The 24706-nt window shown below is 39.0% G+C and overlaps 1 protein-coding gene across 1 annotated transcript in view; it reads right to left on the bottom strand.

Annotated features, from left to right (window-relative positions):
* The window catches only part of LOC135091218 (anoctamin-5-like), a 67109-nt gene that overhangs the window by 5701 nt on the left and 36702 nt on the right, over window positions 1–24706 (bottom strand). The window contains exons 7-15 of the mRNA XM_063988662.1: window positions 23396–23428; window positions 17689–17825; window positions 13103–13204; window positions 6312–6412; window positions 5839–5948; window positions 3673–3878; window positions 2580–2752; window positions 1504–1721; window positions 684–848 (exon numbers count right to left, since the gene is read on the bottom strand). Coding sequence (XP_063844732.1) covers window positions 684–848; window positions 1504–1721; window positions 2580–2752; window positions 3673–3878; window positions 5839–5948; window positions 6312–6412; window positions 13103–13204; window positions 17689–17825; window positions 23396–23428 — 1245 coding nt within the window. The remainder of the gene's footprint in view (window positions 1–683; window positions 849–1503; window positions 1722–2579; window positions 2753–3672; window positions 3879–5838; window positions 5949–6311; window positions 6413–13102; window positions 13205–17688; window positions 17826–23395; window positions 23429–24706) is intronic.

Raw genomic sequence — 24706 nt, forward strand, 5'->3', positions numbered from 1 at the left:
GAACATAGACAAAAGATAACATGTGAATGGAGTGACCTGATATGATGTTAGTTTTCCTTGTAGTGAGGAGGGGCAAGCTCTGAAACAAATATATCAGAGGGACAACAGTTTGAAGGCAAAGTGAGAGGCAAGAACAAGAGCTGGAAGAAGTGATGGAAGAGGGAATCATAGAGGACAGGAAAAGGTGCAAGGTAATTAACTGTGGCTTTTCTAAACCCTAAAATTTCTCAACCACCGGTGATAACTAATTTAATTTTTTTTTCTATCAGGCAGCTCATCCCTAGACTGGTGTATGGTTGAGTGCAGATGTGTTTAACCCTTTCAATTCAAGATTAAAAATAATCACCTACAGCTTTCAGACAAATTTAAGCTAGTCTCTTAAACTGTTCTGTATCCAAGAAGGCAAAATTAACCTCTTGATGGCTCCTGTTTCTGTGTTCATTCATGTAAGTAACTTTCCATGATGTTCTAAGTGTTAGCAAAGGACAATTATACCAACGAAAGGATTAATGAATCATGACAGGGAGAAACAAACCGCAGGCCCTTTATTCCTAACTTTGTCTTTAGTACCTCCCTTGGGCATATAAAAAAAAAGCATCACATTTTCCCATCCATGTAGATTTCTAATCAAAGTTGACCACCACAATGAGAAGCATGATGGGTCAGACAGGGCATGGACTCACAAAGTTGAAGATGATAATGACGACCAGGTTGAGGCTGGCAGCCGTGATGGAGGTGACTAGCTTGGCATTGCGGCGGAACAGTGGCGATTCAGTCTTGTACATGGCAACAGCAATGGCCATGCGGTACATGATAACGCTCACCACCGCCGCCAGCACCACCAGCAGCTGTGAGGAGCACATGCACCTTGTTACCATCCTGTCACCATCATAATGTATTCTCACTATACTAGCCTATACACTTCACCATCCCACTGCATACTATCACCACCACCATCACAACCCAAGTCTTATCACTATGTACACACGGTCTTCATTATCAGTGTGCTACCCCACCAGTACACACCACCACTACCATCACCACCACTGCACTTTATCCCACCTCTATGCACCATCACCACCACCGCTGGTCAAACTTTACCCTCCCACACCCATCAAAAGTACACATGCACACACAAATACACACACAAACACAAGATACTGAGACAGGACCCTACATTTCCAGTTTATCACAACTATGTTAAAAAGACTACACACACACACAAACACACGTCTAGATATTTTACTAACCACAGCCAGGAATCACAATACATTCTGCTCTTTGGCACATCTTTCCTCAATAACTAATCACTCTGAGACATCTTTACTTATTCTACAGCCACCTCCAATCTCTAAACTGGCCAAGAATTGAAAAATCTATTCTTTTAGATCTCCTACTATCTTCTAAATTCTTATAAAGACTGTGCATTGCTTCTGGTGCCGATAATTTTTTCATATCACAGTGAAAAGGTGAACCACACGAACACAACATTACTACACACACCATCATGATAACAATGGAATGCGTGGCTACCAGCCGAGTTATTTGGCTCCAAAGTGGCAGGTACGGTTCAGGCTTGTTGGTCACCGGGTTGATCCTTGTGGTGGTCACCTTCTCCTCAAACTCTGGCCGCAGCTCCTCCTCCTCCTCGTAGTTCTCCAGATCCCACTGCCACTGAATGACGGCCTGTTTCCTCTTCCACAGCTCCAGAAACATTGTGGCTGTAATAGGACAGACTAATTACTACACGTCTTGACACTTTCCCTGCAATTTGACATGGCCTTTCCTATTCACTAATCATCCCGAGTTTTTTCTTGCCTCACAGTCATCTCTAAGCATTATACCTGCTAAAAACTGCTAAATCTATCTAAACCTAATTAAATTTATTTTCTTGTTAATGCTTATTAAAATTTTGTTGCATGTAGTACTGTGAAGTGTTGCATATCATTACAATATTAAAAAATTCACTTTCTTGAGTCCTTTGTTCTCCCACCAGGACTATTTTCAAAGGCCACAGAGATAATTAGTGGAGTTATCCTGGGCATTGTTCTAATGATGGTGTGGAATCCCTGTTAAACTAGCAATAGAATCAATCCTATAGAAATTTGAAAATTCCACTAATTATGACTACAGACTGGTCATATTAGTCAAGACATCAAAATGCTTGGGAATACATAAAGATCTTACTCTTACATTTACCCAGTTTCCTACAAGTAAATAAATATCCAAGGTGAAAGTCTACAGTCTTCAATGGTTGAAAAGTCAAAAAGCCCAGAAGAAAAGAACACTGGAGAGCACACTGAATCAAAGTAGACCAGTGTGATATGGCTGATATTCTTTAAACATTTTGTTCAACATGATCAGGGCAATTTTTAAACACTATAGGCATGATTACCCACATTCTCAAAGGTATTTTTCCTTTTGTAGGTGAAGAATCCCTGTTAAAACACTAGAACCATGAAAATCATGAAAATTCCTCTAAGTTTACTACAGCCTCTCAAAATTAATTATGAGATACAAAAACATTTAAAACTGAAACCATGCACTAAATCCAACCCTGGGAAGGAAGGAGGCCTCACCCCAGAAGGACATGGCGATGGAGAAGAAGACGGTCATGGGGTTGTCAAACAGGAATGTGATGCGGGAGTTGAGGCACGAGTCCTTCAGCTTCCAGAAGTCACACAGTTTGTCACACAGCGGACACATGATGATGGAGCCAGTGCTGTTGGACTCCTGGCTGCAGATCTCTGTACTGTGAGGGGAAGTGCTCATCAGATGCATGGACAAGGGAAAGGAAAAAGAAAACTGCAATAAAAAGTGCAGAAACTATATTATCAATACAAGGAAGATTCTGGACTTCATTATGAAGGATGTTATTTGTATTTGGTTTTAGATGCACAGACAAGATAAAGGAAGATGATGGAAGATGGGAAACTAGTGCAAAAAATAAGAAACTACATTACCAATACAAGGAAGATCCAGACATTATGAAGGATGTTATTTGTATTTGAAAGCCAAAAGTATAAAAGTGAAAATAAGAAGAGCATTATCAGACTGAAAGCAAGAAGAATCATACATCAGTTAATTAGGGGTGCTCTTGCAACAGGAACACATACAGTAACTACCAGTGGAATGGAGGAGACATAAATAGATAACAACCAGCAACAGCCTGCTTTGTAACTACTTCAACTACTTACTTTCTACCTAACTTAACTGCCACCATACTTTTGTCAATAAATCTAAATCTAACCTTACTTTATTCAACCTAACACAGCTCAGCAGCCCAAACTAATCTCCACACCAGTTGATCATGACCCTTAAGTAGATTCAATGAAAAATATAAACTAGTGTGTGTGTGTGTGTGTGTGTTTACTTCATATAAGAGGAGCACAGGCCAAGGGTAACACACACACACACACACACAGAGAGAGAGGATCCTAGTAAAAAAAAAAAGATTTATTAGTTTCTGTAACTTAATAACTTAAATAAATATAATAACCAGCGTTGAATATACCGAACCAAAAATACCAAAAAACAAAGAAAGTGATAAGCGAACAACATTGTGGCTCGCTAGACCAAACCAACAGGAATATCAACACACCACATCCCATAAACATACCACCACCACACCCGTAACACTTTAACACTTTATACTACACACTAATCACTCACCTGGGCTGGTTGAAGTCAGAGAACATGATGAAGAGGCCGCAGATGAAGGTGAAGGTTCCCAGCACGGCGGCCGGAATGAGCATTTCGGTGTAGAAGCCCAACCAGGCGAAGTAGAGGGCCATCTTGTCCCCGAAGTAGCGGCGCACCACGTGTAGGGGCTGCCTCTTGTACCAGTTGGTGTAGTACGCCCACTCAAGGTACAACAGCTGATGTGGAGGCAGTGTTCGTTAATAGCATATGTGGCTGCCCCTCTATGGGTGGAAAATTAGTAAAAATTAGAACTCGAAGGCAAGTTGGTTGCTTTGGGGTGAGCAGCCACGTCAATAATGGTTCCAATGCTAACTCAACTCGAACACTGGTATGGACAATGAATACATACAACCATATATACATCAGGTTTTATATAGCCATTGATTAGGGGTCAACAGAGGAAGTTAATGTGGAGTTGTGGTTGTGGAGTGGAGGAATGGTTGAAATAATGAGAACACGGAGCTGGGTCGGTTGCTTCGAGCGAGGTGAGGTGTCACTTGACGTCATGATCCAATGTTTATAACAGCCCATTCAGCTGATATGGGCGAAAGGGGTTTACTAGCATCTGTGGTACCGGCTGTATGCGTGAAAGAATGGTAGAAAATACAGAGGTAGGTAGGGTGTTTTGAGATGAGAGGTCCCCACTGCTCAATTCAAATTCGACCCGAACATCATCTGATGTAAGAGGAGCAGAGGAATAGACCAATATAACCTGTAGTTGTGGTTGTAGGAGTGAAGAGATGGTATATATGGGAAGAACACTATGTTTTGTGTACTTATGACGTTAGTTGGCCACATCATCATGTCCCAATACTAACTCGGTCCGAGCATCAGTTGGTGTATGGGCGAAAGAGGAGGTTACTATAATTTGAGATAAGGTGGTTACGAGTGTAGGTGTTGAGGAATGGTAGAAATAGAGAAAACGGAGGTGGGTTGACAGGATTGGTTGTTTTGATACGAGCTGCTAGGTGCCCATGCCATGTCATCATGTACCAATGCAAACTCGGCCCGAACATCACTCCCAGTGCTATAGTTGGTAAAAATGGAGAGAGAGAAAAAAAAACTTTCCTTTTTCTAATTTGTGCCATTCTTACAAATGTCTCTGACCTACGCCAGTGCCAGCATTGCCTGAACTCCTTAAGGTGATGGACCATTATGTCCATTTCTTTTATTATTCAGTTACTGCGGCTCTCTCTCTCTCTCTCTCTCTCTCTCTCTCTCTCTCTCTCTCTCTCTCTCTCTCTCTCTCTCTCTCTTATTAGCGCTCAGACGTGCAATACGAAGGCAGACTTTAAATAGATCGATAATGACAAGAGCAAGGAATTATTCACGGCTGGCATAAATCCAGCTTTACAATGAAGCTGCTCTTGCTCGGGGACCTTCACAAATAAATAAGTAAATGAATGAAATTAATAAATAAATAGCATCGAAATATAACACTTACAATAACTGAATGAATATTGAAATTATGCACTACCAAGAAAGTATCAATCTATCAGTAAAGTATCAATCTATCTATCTTGCTGTGTCTATAATCTATACATTTATATTTTTAGCTACCTAGTATGTTTGTGTGTAATGTGTGGTGTGTGATTCACTTACGGTCGTCTGCTGGTCACCCAACCAGCCGCTCCCCTACGGAAAGAGCTCAGAGCTCATAGTGACCGATCTTTGGGTAGGACTGAGACCACTGACACACCACACACCGGGACAGGGGGATCACAACCTCTCGGGTTACATCCCGTATCTACTTTGCTGCTAGGTGAACAGGGGATACACTTTAAGATGTTCGCCCATTTGCCTCGCCGTTAGGTTCGCCCGGGATTCGAACCTGGGCCTTCTTGGTTGTGAGCCGAGCGTGCTAACCACTACACTACGCGGTGTGTGTGTGTGTGTGTGTGTGTGTGTGTGTGTGTGTGTGTGTTTATTTAAAGCTGTATGTGAGGAAAAGTAAACGAATAATATCAAGATAAACTAGCCCTTCTCTAGGGATTATCACCTCAATGTGTCTTTTTTCTTCATTCATTTTGTTGTCCTAGACCAGTGCCCCTCTTACATGAAAACAAAGTACCAGGAAAACAAGACAACACCCACAGCCCTCTAATAACACTAATATTTCTAGCAGTGCAGCCTCACCCTTCTATCACACAGCGCGCCATCGGGACCATCCTTGTCGTAGCGGCCGTCGTGAAGAGGGAAGGCGGCCACGTATGTGTGGCTGGAAAGGAGACGCGTGATGCCAACACCTGAAGAGGGGCAGAAGGACGTAGTAGTGTTAAAGAGCTTGACAATATTGGCGTGTCTTCAAAGGTTTTAATGTGTTTTATCTACTACTGACATGATCTGGTGGAAGTTACTGGAGGTGTCAAGGATGTGTTTTTATGATTCCAGTGAAGGTTAATGAGAGTTTTAAGGCGTTTGCATGATTTAAATGATAGCTGCGGAGTAACAGATTTTCAAGTACAAGGATGTTCTCATGGTTATACTTATTTCTGATTAACAATACAAGCAACGGATTCAAACTATACTGGGGGCTGTAAGTGGAGATTAAATGCTTTCATAATTCTAGTGGTAGTTTAATTTAGCAAGAACTGACAGACTTGGCTTACCCAGTTCAGCACTAGAGTAGCGAACACGAAGCAGGATTTCCCACGCTATTTGACTGCGCTGCGCCGGAGAGAAGAAGGTTTCTCTGTCCTTGATGATGAACCTGTGAAGACACCATGTTCACCATCATTACTATCAGCCTCCTCACTTTAACTATCATTCTCACTTTAATCATAATTACCATCCACATCATTCACACTGTCATCGCTTGCCACCATTTTCATTATCTAATTAAACCCTCACTATCACCATCACTGTCTTCACCGCTATCATCACCACTGTCATTCTCACCATTCCCGAAACTGTCACAGCACCATCACCGTACGATCACGATCATCACTAACATTAACACTTAAACATTCACCACCACCACGCCCATCACCACTATTACCACGTTCATCACCATCAATCATCACACACACATTCGAACCTTCAAAACAACTTCAGCCACCACCACCATCAGTGACTACACTCACATTCGAACCATCAAAGCAACCTCAACCACCACCACCATCCATCACACGCACACACACACACACGTTAATATAATACAAGCAGAGCATTTTTATTAATCAATAGTGACGTATAGTGCGAAAACACACCATATATTCCTTCTCCGAAAAGAAAATATATCAAAGAAAAGTAAATACATAGAAAATGAAGATTATTCACCTTGGCAGCTCATAAATAAATGATGCAAGAACAAATGCACCATAAATACAAAAAAAATAAAAATAAATAAATAAAATAAAAAAAAATATTGGAGTTTCGAAGGAGGAGGAAAAGAACATGAATACTAAATAAATGAGTAAATATTTGGACAAAATAAATAAACACCGCATTCATTGACAAAAGAAACGGTGATTAGGAAACGTAAGTAAACCGCAAACGAATGCATCATGAATAAAAAAAGTATTAAATAAGTCAAAATAACGGAACCTCGAAGAAGTGAGAAAAGAATGTGAATAATAAATAGATGAGGAAATAAATAAATGGACAAACATAGTGAATAGATAAACAGCGCATTCGTTAAAAAAAAAAAAAATGTCAAGGAAAAAAATCAAAATCACAAACAAGGCACCAGAACTCCTGTAAAGTAAAGTGTGGCACTCTGCATTTTACACATGACATCTATATACAAGGATATTAGTAAAGTACATCGTTGAGTTAGGAAGGATGTGTTGCTACAGATCCGTTCTGCTTATTTTGGCGAATACTCTCCACCCGCTCTCTTGCTTTCCCATTGGTGGATTTTTACTGGAAACCGTATCTGACTGGCTGATGAGTGAAAGGGGTAGAGCTTGAATCTCAAAAATGGGGTGGAGCTTATCTGAAATGGGCGGTGTTATTTTGATTCGCAAAAAAGAGGGTGGAGTCTATTTGCCAAGTTTTCGTGAACAGGTTATTTCACCATTCATTTTGCTTCTACTACTCATCACTATTCGTACTGTGAAAATACTGGTCATAATGGAGCAATCGTTATCATATCCAAATTGAATTGAAAAGAGGAAATGCAGAAACAAGACAATGCATCTTCACTATTCCATGTATGTACAAGTTGATAGTGAGGGAGTGATAGTGGTAGTGGTGGTGGTGGTAATTCATTGTGAAGATAGTGATGGAGTTAGTGGTGGCAACAGTGATGGTGGTGACAGTGATGGCAATGATGGTGATAGTGAAGGTGGTGTTAGTTCGTGATAGTTGTGGTAATGATAGTAGGGATGGTGATGGCACTGATGATGATAGTTATGGGAATGATGATGGACAGTGATGATGGTGCACCTTGCATCTTTTGGGGAATATAAAAAAAGTGTCCATGAAAACAAGATTCCCAAACGCGAAGAAACAGACAAACAGACAAACACATCAATTTTTGTATTTACATTATAGCTCGTGTGTGTGTGTGTGTGTGTGTGTGTGTGTGTGTGTGTGTGTGTGTGCGTGTGTGTGTGTGTACAAAGAATCCAATCATCTGTGTGTGTGTGTGTGTGTGTGTGTCCTTCAATACTTGCCAGTTAGAAGACGACTCAGCCTGACTGGAGCTTCTGAGACCAAACAGTGATACCAATGTTAATGTTAATAGTAGTATTAGTGGTGGTGCTGGTAATAGTAGTAAAAGTAGTAAAAGTATTAGTATTAGTAGTAGTAGTGATGGTGGTAACAGAGAGAGAGAGAGAGAGAGAGAGAGAGAGAGAGAGAGAGAGAGAGAGAGAGAGAGAGAGAGAGAGAGAGAGAGAGAGAGAAATTCCTACACATTAAGAGCGAGATACAAAGACAGAAATTAACAAAAATAACAGAAAAGAGACAAAAGAATAATAAAAGTACTTTCCCTGACCACGTCCCTCGCAATTAGTACTGAATAATAGAAGACATCAATACGATAAAAGATTAACAGAAAACATGTAGCACTGCAGGGGTGACTACGCTATTACGTGGACAATGGCTGCTCAAACATACATACACCAAACATACCTACACGGGAGGTACATACAGTAACACTACACATAGAACACTCATATACCACGCTAGTACTTTTGGTAACACTATGGGTAGTATTCGTGGTGTGTGTTGGGCAAGAGACTGGTATGTGTGAGGGTGTGGTGAAGATTGCACGGCTGACAAGCTCCGTGACACCATGATTACTAAGGGTGGCCCAAGAACGTTGTTATTATGCTTTGCCCTTACACATTAAACTTATTTGTTTCGATGCTTAGTTCTTATTCCCTCTCTCGGTACATACGTACAGTATTTGAGTTTTGTTTCGATACTACTTCTGATGAACTGCTTCAAGCGAGAAGTGTCGGGACATCGCCAGAACTTTTTTTTCCCCTTGTTTTTCTTTAGCGGTCTCTTTTCCTCCATTTTTGCGTTTCTGTTGCTGTCCTTCACACGTAAAAATGAATAGATTACCATGAAAAAAAGCTCCAACTCTAAAGTGATCGTTATATTTTGATACCAAACGTAATTTCACTAGACTATCGTGTTGGATATTAGTGAACGACTTGAGTTTGCGCAACTTGAGGGGGTTCTGACCGGTTACGGTTGGAAATCGTGTTATTTGGTTACTCAATTTTGAAGAACCTGTCACATCGCTGTCACATCGCTGAGACTCACAGATGCCAGTAATGGGAGTACTTGCTTCCTCCCGTGTAGAATTCTGGTTTGCCGATAGGTTCTCAAGTTTGCAAAATGAGGTGATCTGAAGAATAGAGTTGCAGTTTTTCTCTACAGACTTACCCGTTAAGTCTACCATAAGTAGACTGTTTCACGACACAAAGCAAGATTTCCCAGATTATTTGACTTTAATGTGACGGGAGGAGAAAGTTTCCCTGTCCTTAATGATGAACCTGTAACAACACCATATTTACCATCACCACTGCCATCTTCACTCAAAAGTGGCCTATTTCACAACACGCATCAATTCTGCACCACCACCACCACCGCCTAACCAAGTCAGGGTGGTTTCAATACTTTCCGGAGAATTGTGGATGATCCTATGACTATTTTTTTTAGGGTTTGGCACCTCAGCGGTTATTTCTTTTTTTCTTGTTGCTATAGGCCAGTGCCCCCACCCTAACAAAAAAAATGTATGAGGAAGTGAACGATAAGATCAGTATTATTACACTCCTGCCAGTCCCTGTCACTGCGGCAGACCGAACTATGTAGCAACACTGTCCCTCATTGTCGCATACGTAATTACCGCCGCCACTGCTGTTATTTCTTGAGAGGGAATGTGTTATCAGGCTGCACGTGGTAGTCAAGCTAGTTCAGATAAAAACCAATATATCTTGACAGTAATGGCGCGTATATAAATCAAGCTTACAACATTATTTACCAGAAAAAAAAAAAAACTGTTTCATGTCCCAGGATGAGACAAACGAGCGTGATTCTTTAAATATACCATGAGAGGTTCCTCAAAGCGACGCAAGCTCTGCCACAAACACACATCCGCAACGCCCCGTCCCTCCACCAAGACTGCGCATTCCAAAAACTTCAGGAAACGCTTCACGAGGTTCGAACTCTAGCATTCAGTTCCCGGGACTGCATTCTCAAACGTTTCGGTGCTTCATCACGACAGCAATGCGTATTTAGTATGTCGTGCACACCTGCTTGCTTGTTAAGAATACGGGCAGCAATTTATCTTGCTGATAATGTTATGCTAAAAAAAAAAAACTCACTGTGCGTTGGCTGGCACGCTGATTGCTGTTATAATAATTCTGTTCAACTGCCGTGCTTCGGTGTGGAAATCTTGAACACTACGAATTGACAAGAAACAAGAGAATCGCTAATTTCATATCTGATGAATCTGGTAATCTTTAAACCCTTCACAGCAATACAAAACAATTAACAGCACCAGAAGTAATGCATGAAATCTTTATAAGCATCTACAAGAAAGTATGAGATGAAAAAAGAATAGATTTTGCAATTTTTATCCAGTTTAAAGATTGGAGGTGGCTGTAAAGTGATAAGTAATCAAAGAAAATGTACCGAAAATCAGTCAAAGGGTTGAATAATAATGATAATACAACTTTTTAAATTTTTAGAAACAGTGGAAAGTTTTAACGTATCAAATGTAACAAAAGGCACTAAAATATTTTAATTACTCTATCACTCCTTTTATTGCCAGTAGTGTCTCTCGAAACGTGCTGCAACATTTAATTAAACTTGAAAATCCGCACTGGTCATTCCTCGTGTTAACTAATAAATAAACGATTTAATGATGCCTTCTCCTCTTCTATAACGTTTAGGCAGAGCAAAGTATCCAAGCTTCACGAAATTTACCTCAATTATCCATTTTACCAATATGAAATTTACCACAATTATCCATTTTACCAATCTGAAATTTATCACAGTTATCTATTTTACCATTTTGAAATCTACCACTTATTACGTATTTTACCATTCTGAAATTTACCACTGATTATCTATTTTATTATTCTGAAATTTACCACTTACCTGTTCTACCATTCTGAAATTTACCACTTATTATCTATTTTATTATTTTGAAATTTACCACTTATTGTCTACTTTACCATTCTGAAATTTACCACTGATTATCTATTTAATTATTCTTCTTCCTGCTAAGATCAAGGAGTCGTATGTTGAGACGCTTTATTCTCTATTCAAGATTATTTTCCAAAGTCGCGGACATGATCACTCGGGTTCTCATGGATGATTCCCCCTGTGATGGAGAATCCTAATTGAAATAGCAGTAGAATCATGATAACACATTTGAGAGCCTTCAATAACTTTCAGTAGACCCTGTTAAACTATCACCAGAATTACGAAAACACCCTTGAAAGCCACACTAACTTCCATTACGTACAACATTACTAATCATGAAAACACCCAGGAAAACACTAACAGCTTCCCGTTAAATCGAGAAAAGACACCGAGATTTTGAGAATGCAGTCAAAGGATCAAATAACTACCGCAAATAACACTGATATTCGAATGTAATAAATAATATAAACACTTTAAAACTCTTTCACTTATACTCGTCATATATCTTTTTAATTATTCGTAATACTGTTCAGACATGCGTGCGTGAGTCCTAGAATCATCGCAAATAAAGAAAATGGAGGAATGTAAAGAAAGGAATATACAATTTCGCCGACAAGAGTGCCAAAGCAACGATAATATTAACGTTTCTTTTCATCAAGTGACTAGTGAGTGAAGGAAAGGATTCAAAGCCTCCATTAAGGGTATCGAACACCACTCAGCAAGGCCTCACGTCAGCCGGGACAAAAGACCGTCGCCGAGACACGCTCGGTCCTTCCCTTCAGACGCCAAAGGAACGCCACGCCATCTTTTAATCAGGCGAAGTGAAGAAAGGGATTCAGTGCCTCCATTAAAGGGAATCGAATGCTGAACACGAAACAGCGACACACACACACACACACACACACACACTGCAAGACAAGCCCTCAAACACACTTAATTTTTGATTCACGCACAAAAGGAATTTATATTTTTTCTTTAACCTTACATAACCGCTTGTAATTCTGTCCCCTCCCCTCCCCTCCCCTCCTCTCCCTTCCCTCCCCCCCAGCAGGTTCCCTCCGCAAAGCACGTTTCCTGACAAAGAATCCCATTGAAGAGCGCACGCAGGATCGAATGACAAGCGCGGAGGACACAGGGGATGCATGCAATGGAAGTGCAGAGGCTGTTAGAACTTTGTCATTTAGTTTTTTTCTCCTTTTCGCTTTTATTTGTTTCATTTTACTTTATCTTACTTTTATTTACGGTGTCTTGTATCGCTCATCTACACTTCCTTATTTTTGTTCAACTTTTTTTTTTTTTTCTCGAGTATTGTGATGACATATAGTTGTTGTCGTCTTGTATTCCTAGTTAGGGTCGCCAGCCACCGTCACCACCACCACCGTCACCACCAAGCTACTTGTTACTTTACGTGTAGTGCTGAGTGCTGCTTGCTACCTCCTCCTCCTCCTCCTCTCCTGCGTAACAAGCCTCCAGGAAGAAGGAACAGCCGCCCTCCACCACATAGGTAACGCCTCTTGATGGACAGGTGTGTGTGTGTGTGTGTGTGTGTCTTCAGAAGCAAACAGATGTGCATGAGTGTATGCGTACGTACGTATGTATAAGTCTTGTTTTTACACACACACACACACACACACCTGTCCATCAATTTAATATTTTCTTGAGCACTTTATATTTTTTTCTTCTTTTTATATCACCCTTATCATCATTATAGCATTGGGAGGCCGTACCTGTCCCCTTAGAGAGTGTAAGTGTGATTAAGTATGTGAATGCGTGTGTGTGTGCGTCGTACCCGCTCTTGTTCAAGGTTCTCTGGAAGTCCACCAATAGCCTGTTGGATCGTGTGCAAGTTGCGGACACCACCAACCTTGGAGGGTTCACGACCACGCCCAACCTAATACATGAAGGTATTTTATTCTCATGTACAGTCGGCGCCACAAGTCTCGTACGTACCTTAGCATAGCAAGGCGAGATGTACAGTTGCCCCAAGAAGTAATGTCATGCTCAAAATGCTTAGGTAAAGTAATCATTATCAGGCAATCATTTTCACCTATCATAATCCCAGGAGCAGCAGCAACAGTAGTAGTAGAAATAGTAGTAGTAGTAGTAGTAGTAGTAGTAGTAGCAGTAGTAGTAGTAGTAGTAGTAGTAGTAGTAGTAGTAGTAGTAGTAGTAGCAGTAGTAGTAGTAGTAGTAGTAGGGCAAAAAAATTAGTATTAGACAACTCATTACAGCCACAATAGTAGTAGTAGTAGTAGTAGTAGTAGTAGTAGTAGTAGTAGCAGTAGCAGTAGTAGGAGTAGTAGTAGTAGTAATAGCAGCATACCAGTATACACAAAAAAACATTCTAAGACCACCACCTGTACTCATCACAACCCCAGTTCTTCTTGGTCAGTTCATTAGTCCATGTATTAATATCTACTCGAGTTATAGACATGAGATACACTGGATTGCGTGACATTACCCCTTGAAGCAGCTGTACGTGAGGGCATTACACGTACACAGCCACGGACGGTCCACTATCTTGGTGCACTCACTCCCACTGTGCTTAGTGTCCTCTCTGCCTTAGGTGCTCTGATCCGCCGGGAATCTCTCAGCTGTCAGGTGGTGCAGGGAGACTGTCAGCTGATCAGAGGACGTAAGACTGAGGGAGAACACTAAACACAGAGAGAAGGAGTGTGGTGTGTTACATGACTCACGAGTCTGACTGTACGTACATAATACACACACACGCACACACACACACACACATACATACACACACACACAAACAATATAAAGAGCTTCCACCTTATTTACTATTTTTATTAATACATACTAAGGCAGTTCAAAAAGTTTTTGTACTGTACTCTACTCGTATAAAACGGAAGCAGTTTAATTTTATTTTATTTTGTTTATTTTTTTTTATTTGTTTATTTATTTTGTATTTTTCATTGATCTGTCATATTACTATTCTCTCTCTCTCTCTCTCTCTCTCTCTCTCTCTCTCTCTCTCTCTCTCTCTCTCTCTCTCTCTCTCTCTCTCTCTCTCTCTCTCCACCGGACATGTTGTTTGAAATAGTACGTGTATTACATATTATTATCGTTATTATCGTTATTGTTATTATTATTATTATTATTATTATTATTATTATTATTATTATTATTATTATTAAACCTAAACTTCGTTGGCGTCAAAACAAAGATATGTCTGTCAGTCTTAGAATATTGAAAAGATACTAATGGTGGTGATTGTAGTGGTAATTGTGGTGGTGATGGTGGTGGTAGTGGCAGTGGTGGTGGTGGTGGTGTACACTGACCCCCACGCTTCCCGCTGTTCCTTTGTTTCTATAAGGGAAGGAAGTGAGCGCCTGAACTATAAGACTCTTGAAATTTGGGTCAGATTATTAATAAAAACCTTTCTTTTCACTCCTCTTCCTCCTCAGCTTCTTCCTATTCTTTCTTCTTCTTAATTTTGTGCTTCCTTGTTCGGTTTCTCTTGCCTTACCATGAGGGGAAGGAAGAGAGGAAAGGAAGCAAGGAGGAAGAAAATCGCATGTACAGCCCCGGACTTATTTCAGTGTGTTGTGTTTTGTGAAGGAAAGTTATTGAAATGGCACCACTTATGTCCTAGACTGTACATACATTATAAACTTCCATTGTTGCTATGTTCGAGTCTGTATATAAGTCATAAAGCTTTGCCATTACAGTGGTGGGCAATGTTTCAGTTTGTAGTGTCCTGTAAAGCAAAGTTACCGAGTCACTACTGATGTCCCAGAGTGTACATATTGCATGATGTTTTGCCATCATTTATGTACGAAACTGTGCATGCATTATGAATTTTTACAGTGGTGACAGAGATTTCAATATGTGGTGCCTCGTGAAGAAAAGTTACCGACTCATCACTTATTTCCGAGACTATGCGACCATGAATTATAAATCCTGGTCATCACCTTAGTCCGAAACTGTACATCCATAATAAAACTGCATTAGAGTGATGGGAGGGACTTCAAAATGCAGCACTTCGTGAAAAAAAGTTATTGCGTGTCCCGAGCTGTACATACGTGCATTGTAAATATATATCATTGCTTATGTCCTTGACTATACATAAATAATAAATCTCTGCCGTCGTATTGAGTTTCAAAATGTGGCATCCCTTGAAGGAAAGTCATCGCGTCACCACTTACGTCCCTGGCTACTGTGTCAATACTTATGTCCCTGGCTGTACGCACATTAAAAAGTATGTCACCACGCATGTCCAAGACTGTACATAATCCATAAACCTTTGCCATCGTGGAAACAGATTTCAGTGTGCAGTACTTCATAAAGGAAAGTTACCGAGTGATCACTTATGTCCCAGACTGTACATACATATGAATCTCTACCACGAGACTGTACATAAATCTGCCACAACTTCTGTCCGAATCTGTACACAGATAAACATTGGAATCATCATCCTTCCAGACGTAAACAATATTAGTTCATGTCACGCCTTTCAAACCTTTTATATTCTCTTTTTGGAGTCTTCTGCAGTGCAAAGGTCCGAAAATAAAATAAAAAAAATAAAAGCTAATTAAAGAAAGGAAAAAAAGTGGGGCAGTCTTCACCACCGAACACCAAACACCATATAAATAAAATTAATAAATAAAACTAATAAATAAAATGAATAAAAGGAAACATCGAATATTAAGTACTTGCTTCCCCTCATCACACCGAGTGAACAATAAAAAAAAAAAAAAAAATGGTGTCTGGTGCGGAAATCCAGCCCGGCATCAGTAACAAACTCACTTAACAGACACATACATTGTCACAGGTTCGATTTCTATTCTGTCCTTAACCCACTGACTACTAAAGACAGCTTAGTTAGTCAGCGTAGAGTAAATATGAAACTGTACTAAATGGGTTATTAGAGATTTCAAACGCTATTACAAATACATACAACTGTGAAATTCAAATCTTTCATCGATGTCCAAAGTAAAATTAAACTGATGTTGTGCGAATGACAAGTCAAACACAGCATGTAGGTGGCGCTGCAAGACACTAACCCTTTGCTGCCGTGGTCTTATTTACTAACATTAACAACGCTTGAAAAATCCGTCTGCGTGGAAATTAGACACACGGAAAATTAGATAATAGGTCAATTTTCTCTTTTCCAGGCCACAGAATGATTTAAAGGAATGTGGGATAAAATGAAAGTGTCTAAGAAGCTGTAGGTAATTGTGGGACATTTGCTTGTAGTCGTGGTCACGGGGACTGAAGGCTGCACGTTCTGGTGCCCTGCTCATCAACACTGCCTGAAACTGTACATGCTGAATACTTTACGAATCCCTGTCACTATCAGTGACATACAGACGTCATTTATCGTCTTATTATCTGTAGCTCAAAATTTATTATATTTACCGAAATTCTCCACTGCTGCCTTTATATATTACAATATTAACCCTTTCACGGTTAGTCAATCTCGCTCATTATCATTTACAACAGTCTCTTAAATACACACTTTCGTAACTTAGCAAGATATTTTTTCTCTATGTCCATCCAAACACTTAATTACAGTGGTCCCAACATCAAGACGATCATAGCTGTACAAGTGTTAACAGTGATAAGCATTCCTAAAGAGTATCGCATGCACGGGTTCAGTGTTGACGGGTAGGCTGCCAAGGTACGATAATGCAGCTTTCAGTCCCCGTGATCTTGACCATCGCAGTGCACGTGTTAGCCCCTTCACCACACCGGCCAGGCACGTGACTTACTGTCCACGCGAGAACCTTTCCACTTGCACTCCTAATTGGAAATGGTATGATATTCCACTCTTCGCTAAGATGATGATAGAAAGGTTAATCAGTGTACTAGATGCAAAGTATACCTACATACGGTAGAGTTCCAAAATTACATTATACTACACTATACACAGAGACAACACACACACACACACACACACACACACACACACACACACACACACACACAACAGACAAAAACAAACACAACACAACAGCAACACAGCAGAAGACACAAGTACAACACACACACACACACACACACACAACAGACAAAAACATAAACACAACACAACAGCAACACAGCAGAAGACACAAGTACAACACACACACAGACACACACACACACACACACACACACGAAACACAATACAACACAACACAACAGTAACCTCAACGACAACAACCTTCTCTCACACAACACATACAATTCCCATAACACACACACACACACACACACACACACAAACAAACACACATACCACAACACACAATACAAACAAGCTAAGTACCCCACTCAAACAACAACAACAACAACAACAACAACCTAACAAACCTCCCCCAACATCACACAAACCCCAACCAATCCCAACAAACCAACACACTGGAGGACACTCACTGCTCAATGTGGGACCTGGAGAACCCCGTTGAGAAATAATTAGGTTCTGGCGGGATTCGATCGTGGTTGTACTGGAACGGGTCTTTCATTCCCAGCCAGCCATACAGACCACGGCTCTTCTGATCCGTATCGTCCTTCTGCAGACCACGAGTTACGGAGGCAGGGAGAAGACGGCGAGGCAGAGGCAGGGTGTCGTCGTAGATGTGGAGACATGGCCACGTAGATAAGCAGTAGAGACAGACACAGATGCAGGGTGTAGCAGGGGTGTGGCAGAGTGTAGTAGCCAAAACAAAGATTAGAGAAGGTTGTTAGTAAATGATCTGATATGTTTGGTCTCTTAGCAAAGAACTGAGCCTATAATCATCTCTGTGGTCTTTGAAAGTAGTCCTGATGAGAGAACGAAACGCTTCAGAACACGCGGATAAGTTTCGAAGCTCCACTATTTGTCTGGCAGCATGTACAATCACAGTCAGAAGTCTATGAACGTTCTACTTTCACTCCCTCATTGGTAAGTCCTTTAATTAACATTTTCATTGCTATTTGGCATCTTTCCTCAATCACTAACAACTCACATTTTTTTTTCTTTTTCGTCAGCCATCTTTGAACGTCATACTGGGCAGAAATTGCAATAACCTATTTTTCTAATCCCTTACTTTCTTATAGACGCTTGTAAGGACCTCATACATTGCCTTTAGTGTCGAGAACTGTTACATAACGCGGAAAAGAAAGCTAATCTACTAAAACTATTGATTGTCAGATTTTATAATAGATTCTCAGCAGATGAGGGGATTCATGACTGAAGGAACACGTTAAACAATGGAAGTGAGTACAGATGACAAGACTTGTGACCTCGATTGTACATTTGCTTAACTTGGAGATTTTTTACCTCCAATCTTAATCAGGCAACGCTTGTTCTGTCCTTCCATTCCACTAAGCTAGTCAGAATAATGTCCTGCCTTGGTAATCCACACGCGTATCCACCTATTCACTTACCACTTAAAGACATAAGGGAAGCTGCGAAACAAGTATCACTATTAGTATCATGCAAAAACACACACACACGCACGCACACAAACAACATGCAATTAACGCACACGTAAACACACACGCATAGTTAAAATTTCATGTATGACTTACCACGTACTCGCTTTCATGTGTGTACGCTTACCATTATGACACGCACACGATATATATGAATAGACAGACAGACACCAGCTGATGCCCGCCGCTATGGACGAGGAAATAAAAAAAAAAATTAAAAATATGTAAAAGATATGAAAAGAAAAATATTCAAAGATCGAACGTGATTTTTCTGTTTTTTTTTTTTTTCTTTCTTCTGTTTTCTTCTGTTGATATTTAAGGCGTAAAATAGTACAATAATTATCGAGTTTCTGAAGAGTTAATATGCAAAATTAATTGATACCTAAATTAATAAACCAAAACGTAAAATTTTTATGATTTTTTTCTTATTTAAAAGTTCATTGAATAAAAAAATCTGTGCTATCGAGCCGTAAAAAGTACGACGAAAAAATAAATGAATAGAAACTATAAATATAAAAAAAAAAATATTTAATTCTTTAAAAAAAAAAATTCCCGAGACCGTTTTCCTTTATGGCAGAAACTGTGAACTACAAAAGAAGAAAACACTACAATAAAAAAAATATATATACACACGAAAAAAAATATTAGTAGTAGTAGTAGAAGTAGTAGTAGTAGTAGTAGTCGTCAGTATCAAATCATGTTAGTATACATAAGCGACTGTGCTATAGATACTTACAAAATTCTACACTTTTATATACACAAATACATACATACATACATACATACATATACACATGGATACACAGTGATCACCTCTAAGTGTTACAATGGTTTACTTACATCACGTGCAGTGGTTCAGTGCTGCAATGTTTGTATCATTTATTGTGACATGAAGCACCTCAGCTACTTGTGAGGTGGTTAGGTTAGGTTAGGTTAAGTTAGGCTGGGTTAGGTTAGGTTGGGTTAGGTTTGGTTAGGTTAGGTTGAGGTTGCGTTAGGTTAGACTTTGTTAGGCGAGGTTAGGTTAGGTTAGGTAAGGTTAGGTCAGATGAGCTTAGGTTATGTTATGTTATGCTATGTTATGTTATGTTAAAATAGGCAAGGTTAGGTTAGGTTAGGTTAGGTTATGATAGGTTAGGTTAGGTGAGGTTTGGTAATGTTAAATCACATAAGGTTAGGTTAGGTTGGGTTAGGTTAGTTCAGGTTACTTTTGGTTAGTTTAAGTTAGATTAGATGAGATTAGGTTAGGTTAACTTACATAATGGTAATATAGGTGAGATGACGTTAGGTTATGGTAGGTTAGGTCAGGTCACATGAGATTAGATAAAAGTAATCTAATTTAACCTAACCAAGACCACCACAAAACTATCTTGTATTTCTGATCTTCATGTCATCTACTATTTTCTTCCTTTTAATCAACACCTGAGTGTGAAGAATGGCGGGAGAGTGGAAGGAGGGAGGGATGGTGAGAGGGGCCATGAAGGAAGTGTGGAAGGGATGAGGGATGGAGAGAGGGTAGGAATGGGAGAGAATGTGAAAAGGGAGAGAGATGGTGAGAGGACAGGTATGGTATGGGGAGTGTAAAAGGGAGAAATATGATGGAAGAGATCAGGAAGAGAGCCTGGATGATGAAGGGTGATGAGTCAGGGTAGAAAGGAAGCGTGGAGGGGTAGAGGGATGGTGAGCAGGTAAGAATGGAAGAAGACTGATAGTGAGAGAGACAAGGAAGGAAGGTCGAGTGGTGAGGGATGATGTAAAAGGGAAAGGTAGTGTGTAAGGATAGTGAAGGATAGTGACAGTCAAGAAGGGAATGTAACTGGCAATGAGAAGATTATGAATAATGAGAGATGGTGAGAGACTAAGTACTGTACAGAAGGCAGACAGACACCTTTCTTCACTATCACCCCCTACAGAAGTGAAGAAACTATAGTGAAGATAGTGATGAACAAAATCTAAGGTGATAGTGATATAGTGAGGACATGGTGATGACTACAGCGTGAATAGTGAGGGATGGTGAAAGACTAAGTACTGTACAGAAGGCAGACGGACATCTTTCTTCACTATCATCCCCTACAGAAGTGAGGAAACTATAGTGAACATAGTGATGAACAAAATCCAAGGTGACAGTGATATAGTGAGGACATGGTGATGACTACAGCAGCGTGGAGTTACGGTGATGGCGAAGGGATGGTGAAAATTGTGAAAAATGAGTAAGAGTGAGGAGCTTGACAGTTTGAAGAAAAAATTGGGTTATAGTGATGTGAATGGTAAAATGTGGAGTGGTGGTTCATGTGGATGGTGAGGTGGAAGAATGATAGTGAGAAATGTTAGAATTGCATTGTTTATGTTGATCACCATTAAAATATCACAAGAAAAGGGTTTTGCAGTGGAAGTGTATGGATGGTGATGATAGTGAGCGCAGTCAAACAGAAAATAATGGTGAAAAGAGAGTGGATTTAGTCACGTAATAAATGTAGGAATAGCGATGTGTGATGGTGTGGATGTGTAAGGATGGTGACCTGAAAAAATGATGGTGAAAATGATGGTTATTTAATTATTTACGTAGTAGATTTAGGAATAGTGATTGTATGTAATGGTGAGGATGGTGAAACAGCTGATGGTGAAAAACGAATGTGTGTGGATAGTGAGAATATGAATGGTGAGGTGAGAGAGTGATGATGAAGATACAGATTTAGTTGATTAATTGTGTGTTGATGGTGAGGATAATGACGATGGTGAAGATGATAGTGATAAGTGAATGTGTGTGGATGGTAAGGACAGTGAATAGTGAAAAGTTGGTTAATTTATAAGTAGGCATTTAAGTGAAGGATTTAAAAGTACTGCGAATATAGAGTGATTTCTATAGTGAATTTATTATGACATAATGAACATTTATGAGTTACAGTGTTAAGATTAATAGTGCAAACATCATTTTTTTTACATATTGCAGTGTGGACGGTTTAATAATGGTGAGTATGGAGGTGAGTAAAAGGAACAGATAGTGATGAGTGATCGGTTACAGTGTTGCCAATGTTACAGTGTCAGTTAGCGATGGTGAGTACAAGTGTTTGAATTACAACATCGGAGGTAATAGTGACTCACAGTGATTGACAGTGAAAGTAAACAAGGTAACGAATGCCTGGTAAAACGAGACTCACGGAAAAAGAAAAGGAATTAATAAAATGACAAATAATGAATAGGGTGAAAAATAATGAAAAATAGTAAGATAATGAAAAAAAATAATGAAAATAATAATAAAAAAGGGAAACATCTGCAAACACAATACAAACATAAAAAAAATAATATGAATAATGAGCAAATATAGAAGAAAACATAAATATAAGGGAAAAAAGTAAAAATAAAACAAGAAAATAAAAAAGTAGAGAAAATAATAAGTTATAAATCTGAAATGCATAAAAACATAACATGAAAAGTAACAGTGTAAAAAAGAAATAGATAAAAATAAACCTGTGTTGTGGAGGTGCATCCATAACCTTAAAACAAGCACATCGAGTTTACAAAAAAAAAATAATAATAATAATAATGTCTTTACTTTTAAACACTAGTGGAGGAAAAAAAAACGACTCAAAAATCAATAAATAAAAGACAAAATCTCGTAAAACTACAGAAAAAAAAATGAAAAAGATGAAAATATCTGACCAAAAATAAAAGACACGAGTTAATAAAGCTGGAAAGAAAAGTACCGACAGTTTTAAAAAGATGTCAGTTTTGAAAAGGAAAAAAGAATGTAAAAAATAAATAAATAAACAAATAAATAGGTAATAATAAAGTCGTTCACTTAAAATACCTCCAAAAACACTGTATTATATCATTTAAGGTAAAAAATCAATGTTTACAAAAAAATCAGTAATGAAAACTCGGCGCGCGAGATGAAAAAAAATGTATTAAAAAGATTGTTTAGAAAAAGTTTAAAAAGTTATTTATCATGTTTAATTATTTTGTCTGTTCATGATTTAGAGAGAGAGAGAGAGAGAGAGAGAGAGAGAGAGAGAGAGAGAGAGAGAGAGAGAGAGAGAGAGAGAGAGAGAGAGAGAGAGAGAGAGAGAGAGAGAGAGAGAGAGAGAGAGAAATTAAGAAACAGGAAAAGGAAAAGAGAAAGATAGAGACAAGAATCAGAAGGAAAATAGAGAGACAGAGAGAATGAGACAGAAATAAGTAAAGAAAAAAACAGAGACAATGAGAAAGATACAGGAAATGGAAAGGAATAAGAGGAAAGAAAGAAGGAGAAAAAAAAAGATAGAAACAAACATAGATAGATAGATAGATACACAGATGAAAGGAAGAAAAAGAAAGAACGAAAGAAAGGAAGAAAGAAAGATATATAGAAAAAAAAAACATTAAAAAGAAGAAAGATAAAAGAAACAAAGAGGCAGAAACAGGAAAAGAAAGAAACCAGAAACAAGAAGCAAAAAGGACAAAGATACAGAGAGAAACAGACAGACAGACGAGAAACTTAGACAGGGGGCAGAGCAGCAAGCATATTTAAACAACCATGGTAATAATAATAATAATAACAATGATGATAATAACAACAATAGTAATGATAAGGCAGCAAGGGACTCAGAGGGAGGATGCAAGGGCAAGGCAAACATTAACCACAGCGGTACAGACACGGCCAAATCTCTCCTGCTTTCCTGTGACTTACCCAGACTTCGCCTCCTCGAATCACAATAAATCTCTGTGTAGCGGGAGATAAAAAAAAACACCATGAGAGAGAGAGAGAGAGAGAGAGAGAGAGAGAGAGAGAGAGAGAGAGAGAGAGAGAGAGAGAGAGAGAGAGAGAGAGAGAGAGAGAGAGAGAAAGGAAGAAAATGAAAGGAAGAAAAGGAAAGAAAATACAAGATAAGGATGCAAAGAAAGAAAGAAAGAAAGGAAGAAAGAAAGAAAGAAGAGAGATGAGAAAAAAGGAAAAGAAAGAAAAAAGAAAGTAAGGAAGGGAAGCAATGCAGAAAAGATTACAAGTCAAGAGAAAGAAAGACAGAGGGAGATAAAAGATAAGTAGATGGAAAGGGACAAAGAGAACAGAATAAAGACAGGAAGAAGCAGAGAGGTGAAAATTCAATCCATCACCGCCTTTTTCATTTTTTTTAAGAACACTAGAATAATTACTTAATTACAAACAATGACAAAATACTTCATTACTTATACAGCAAAAATCTACTTAAGTGTGCAAGAGTAAGTGAATTAATTATGTCATAAAATATATTGAATTATTTACTTGAGGAATTGTTAATTAGATTAGTACATATCAGAGGGAAATAATAGATGTAACACTTACAAACAACTAGAAAGAAGAGATAAATGATAGTGATAATAATGATAAACTTACAATACCCAAGACTTCCAAACATACAACTTTATATCTACACGCTTATATACAGTGTCATAGGATACAATTAACGGTAGTGCAAGGAATACAGGTGTTGTTAAATGTGTGTGTGTGTGTGTGTGTGTGTGTGTGTGTGTGTGTGTGTGTGTGTGTGTTTCACCTATTTGTATTTCTAACTCATAATTATCATATTTTTCTTTGATTACATGTATACTGTTTGCACACACACACACACACACACACACACACACACACACACATCACTCTTTCAGGTTCCATTCCATTGATCTATTGGTTTATTGGGAAAGATCTACGTATTTCTGCACATCCTCATCTCCTCGTGTGTGTGTGTGTGTGTGTGTGTGTGTGTGTGTGTGTGTGTGTGTGTGTGTGTGTGTGTGTGTGTGTGTGCTATATGCTAACAATAAACAGTCATGCAAGGTGGTGATTTCATGTTGGGGAGAAAAATCATGATAAAAAAAATAATGACAGGTATCACGTGACTCTCGGTGAATTAGAGAGACGAAAATATCAAGACACACAAAAATTCATTGAAGGAAAAATCTCTTCCCCCAAAAAAATACATGAAACTTTTAAAATTCACTGCAAATCTCAGAAATATGTACA

The sequence above is a fragment of the Scylla paramamosain genome, chromosome 37 (genome assembly GCF_035594125.1).
Source record: "Scylla paramamosain isolate STU-SP2022 chromosome 37, ASM3559412v1, whole genome shotgun sequence".
NCBI lineage: Eukaryota > Metazoa > Arthropoda > Malacostraca > Decapoda > Portunidae > Scylla > Scylla paramamosain.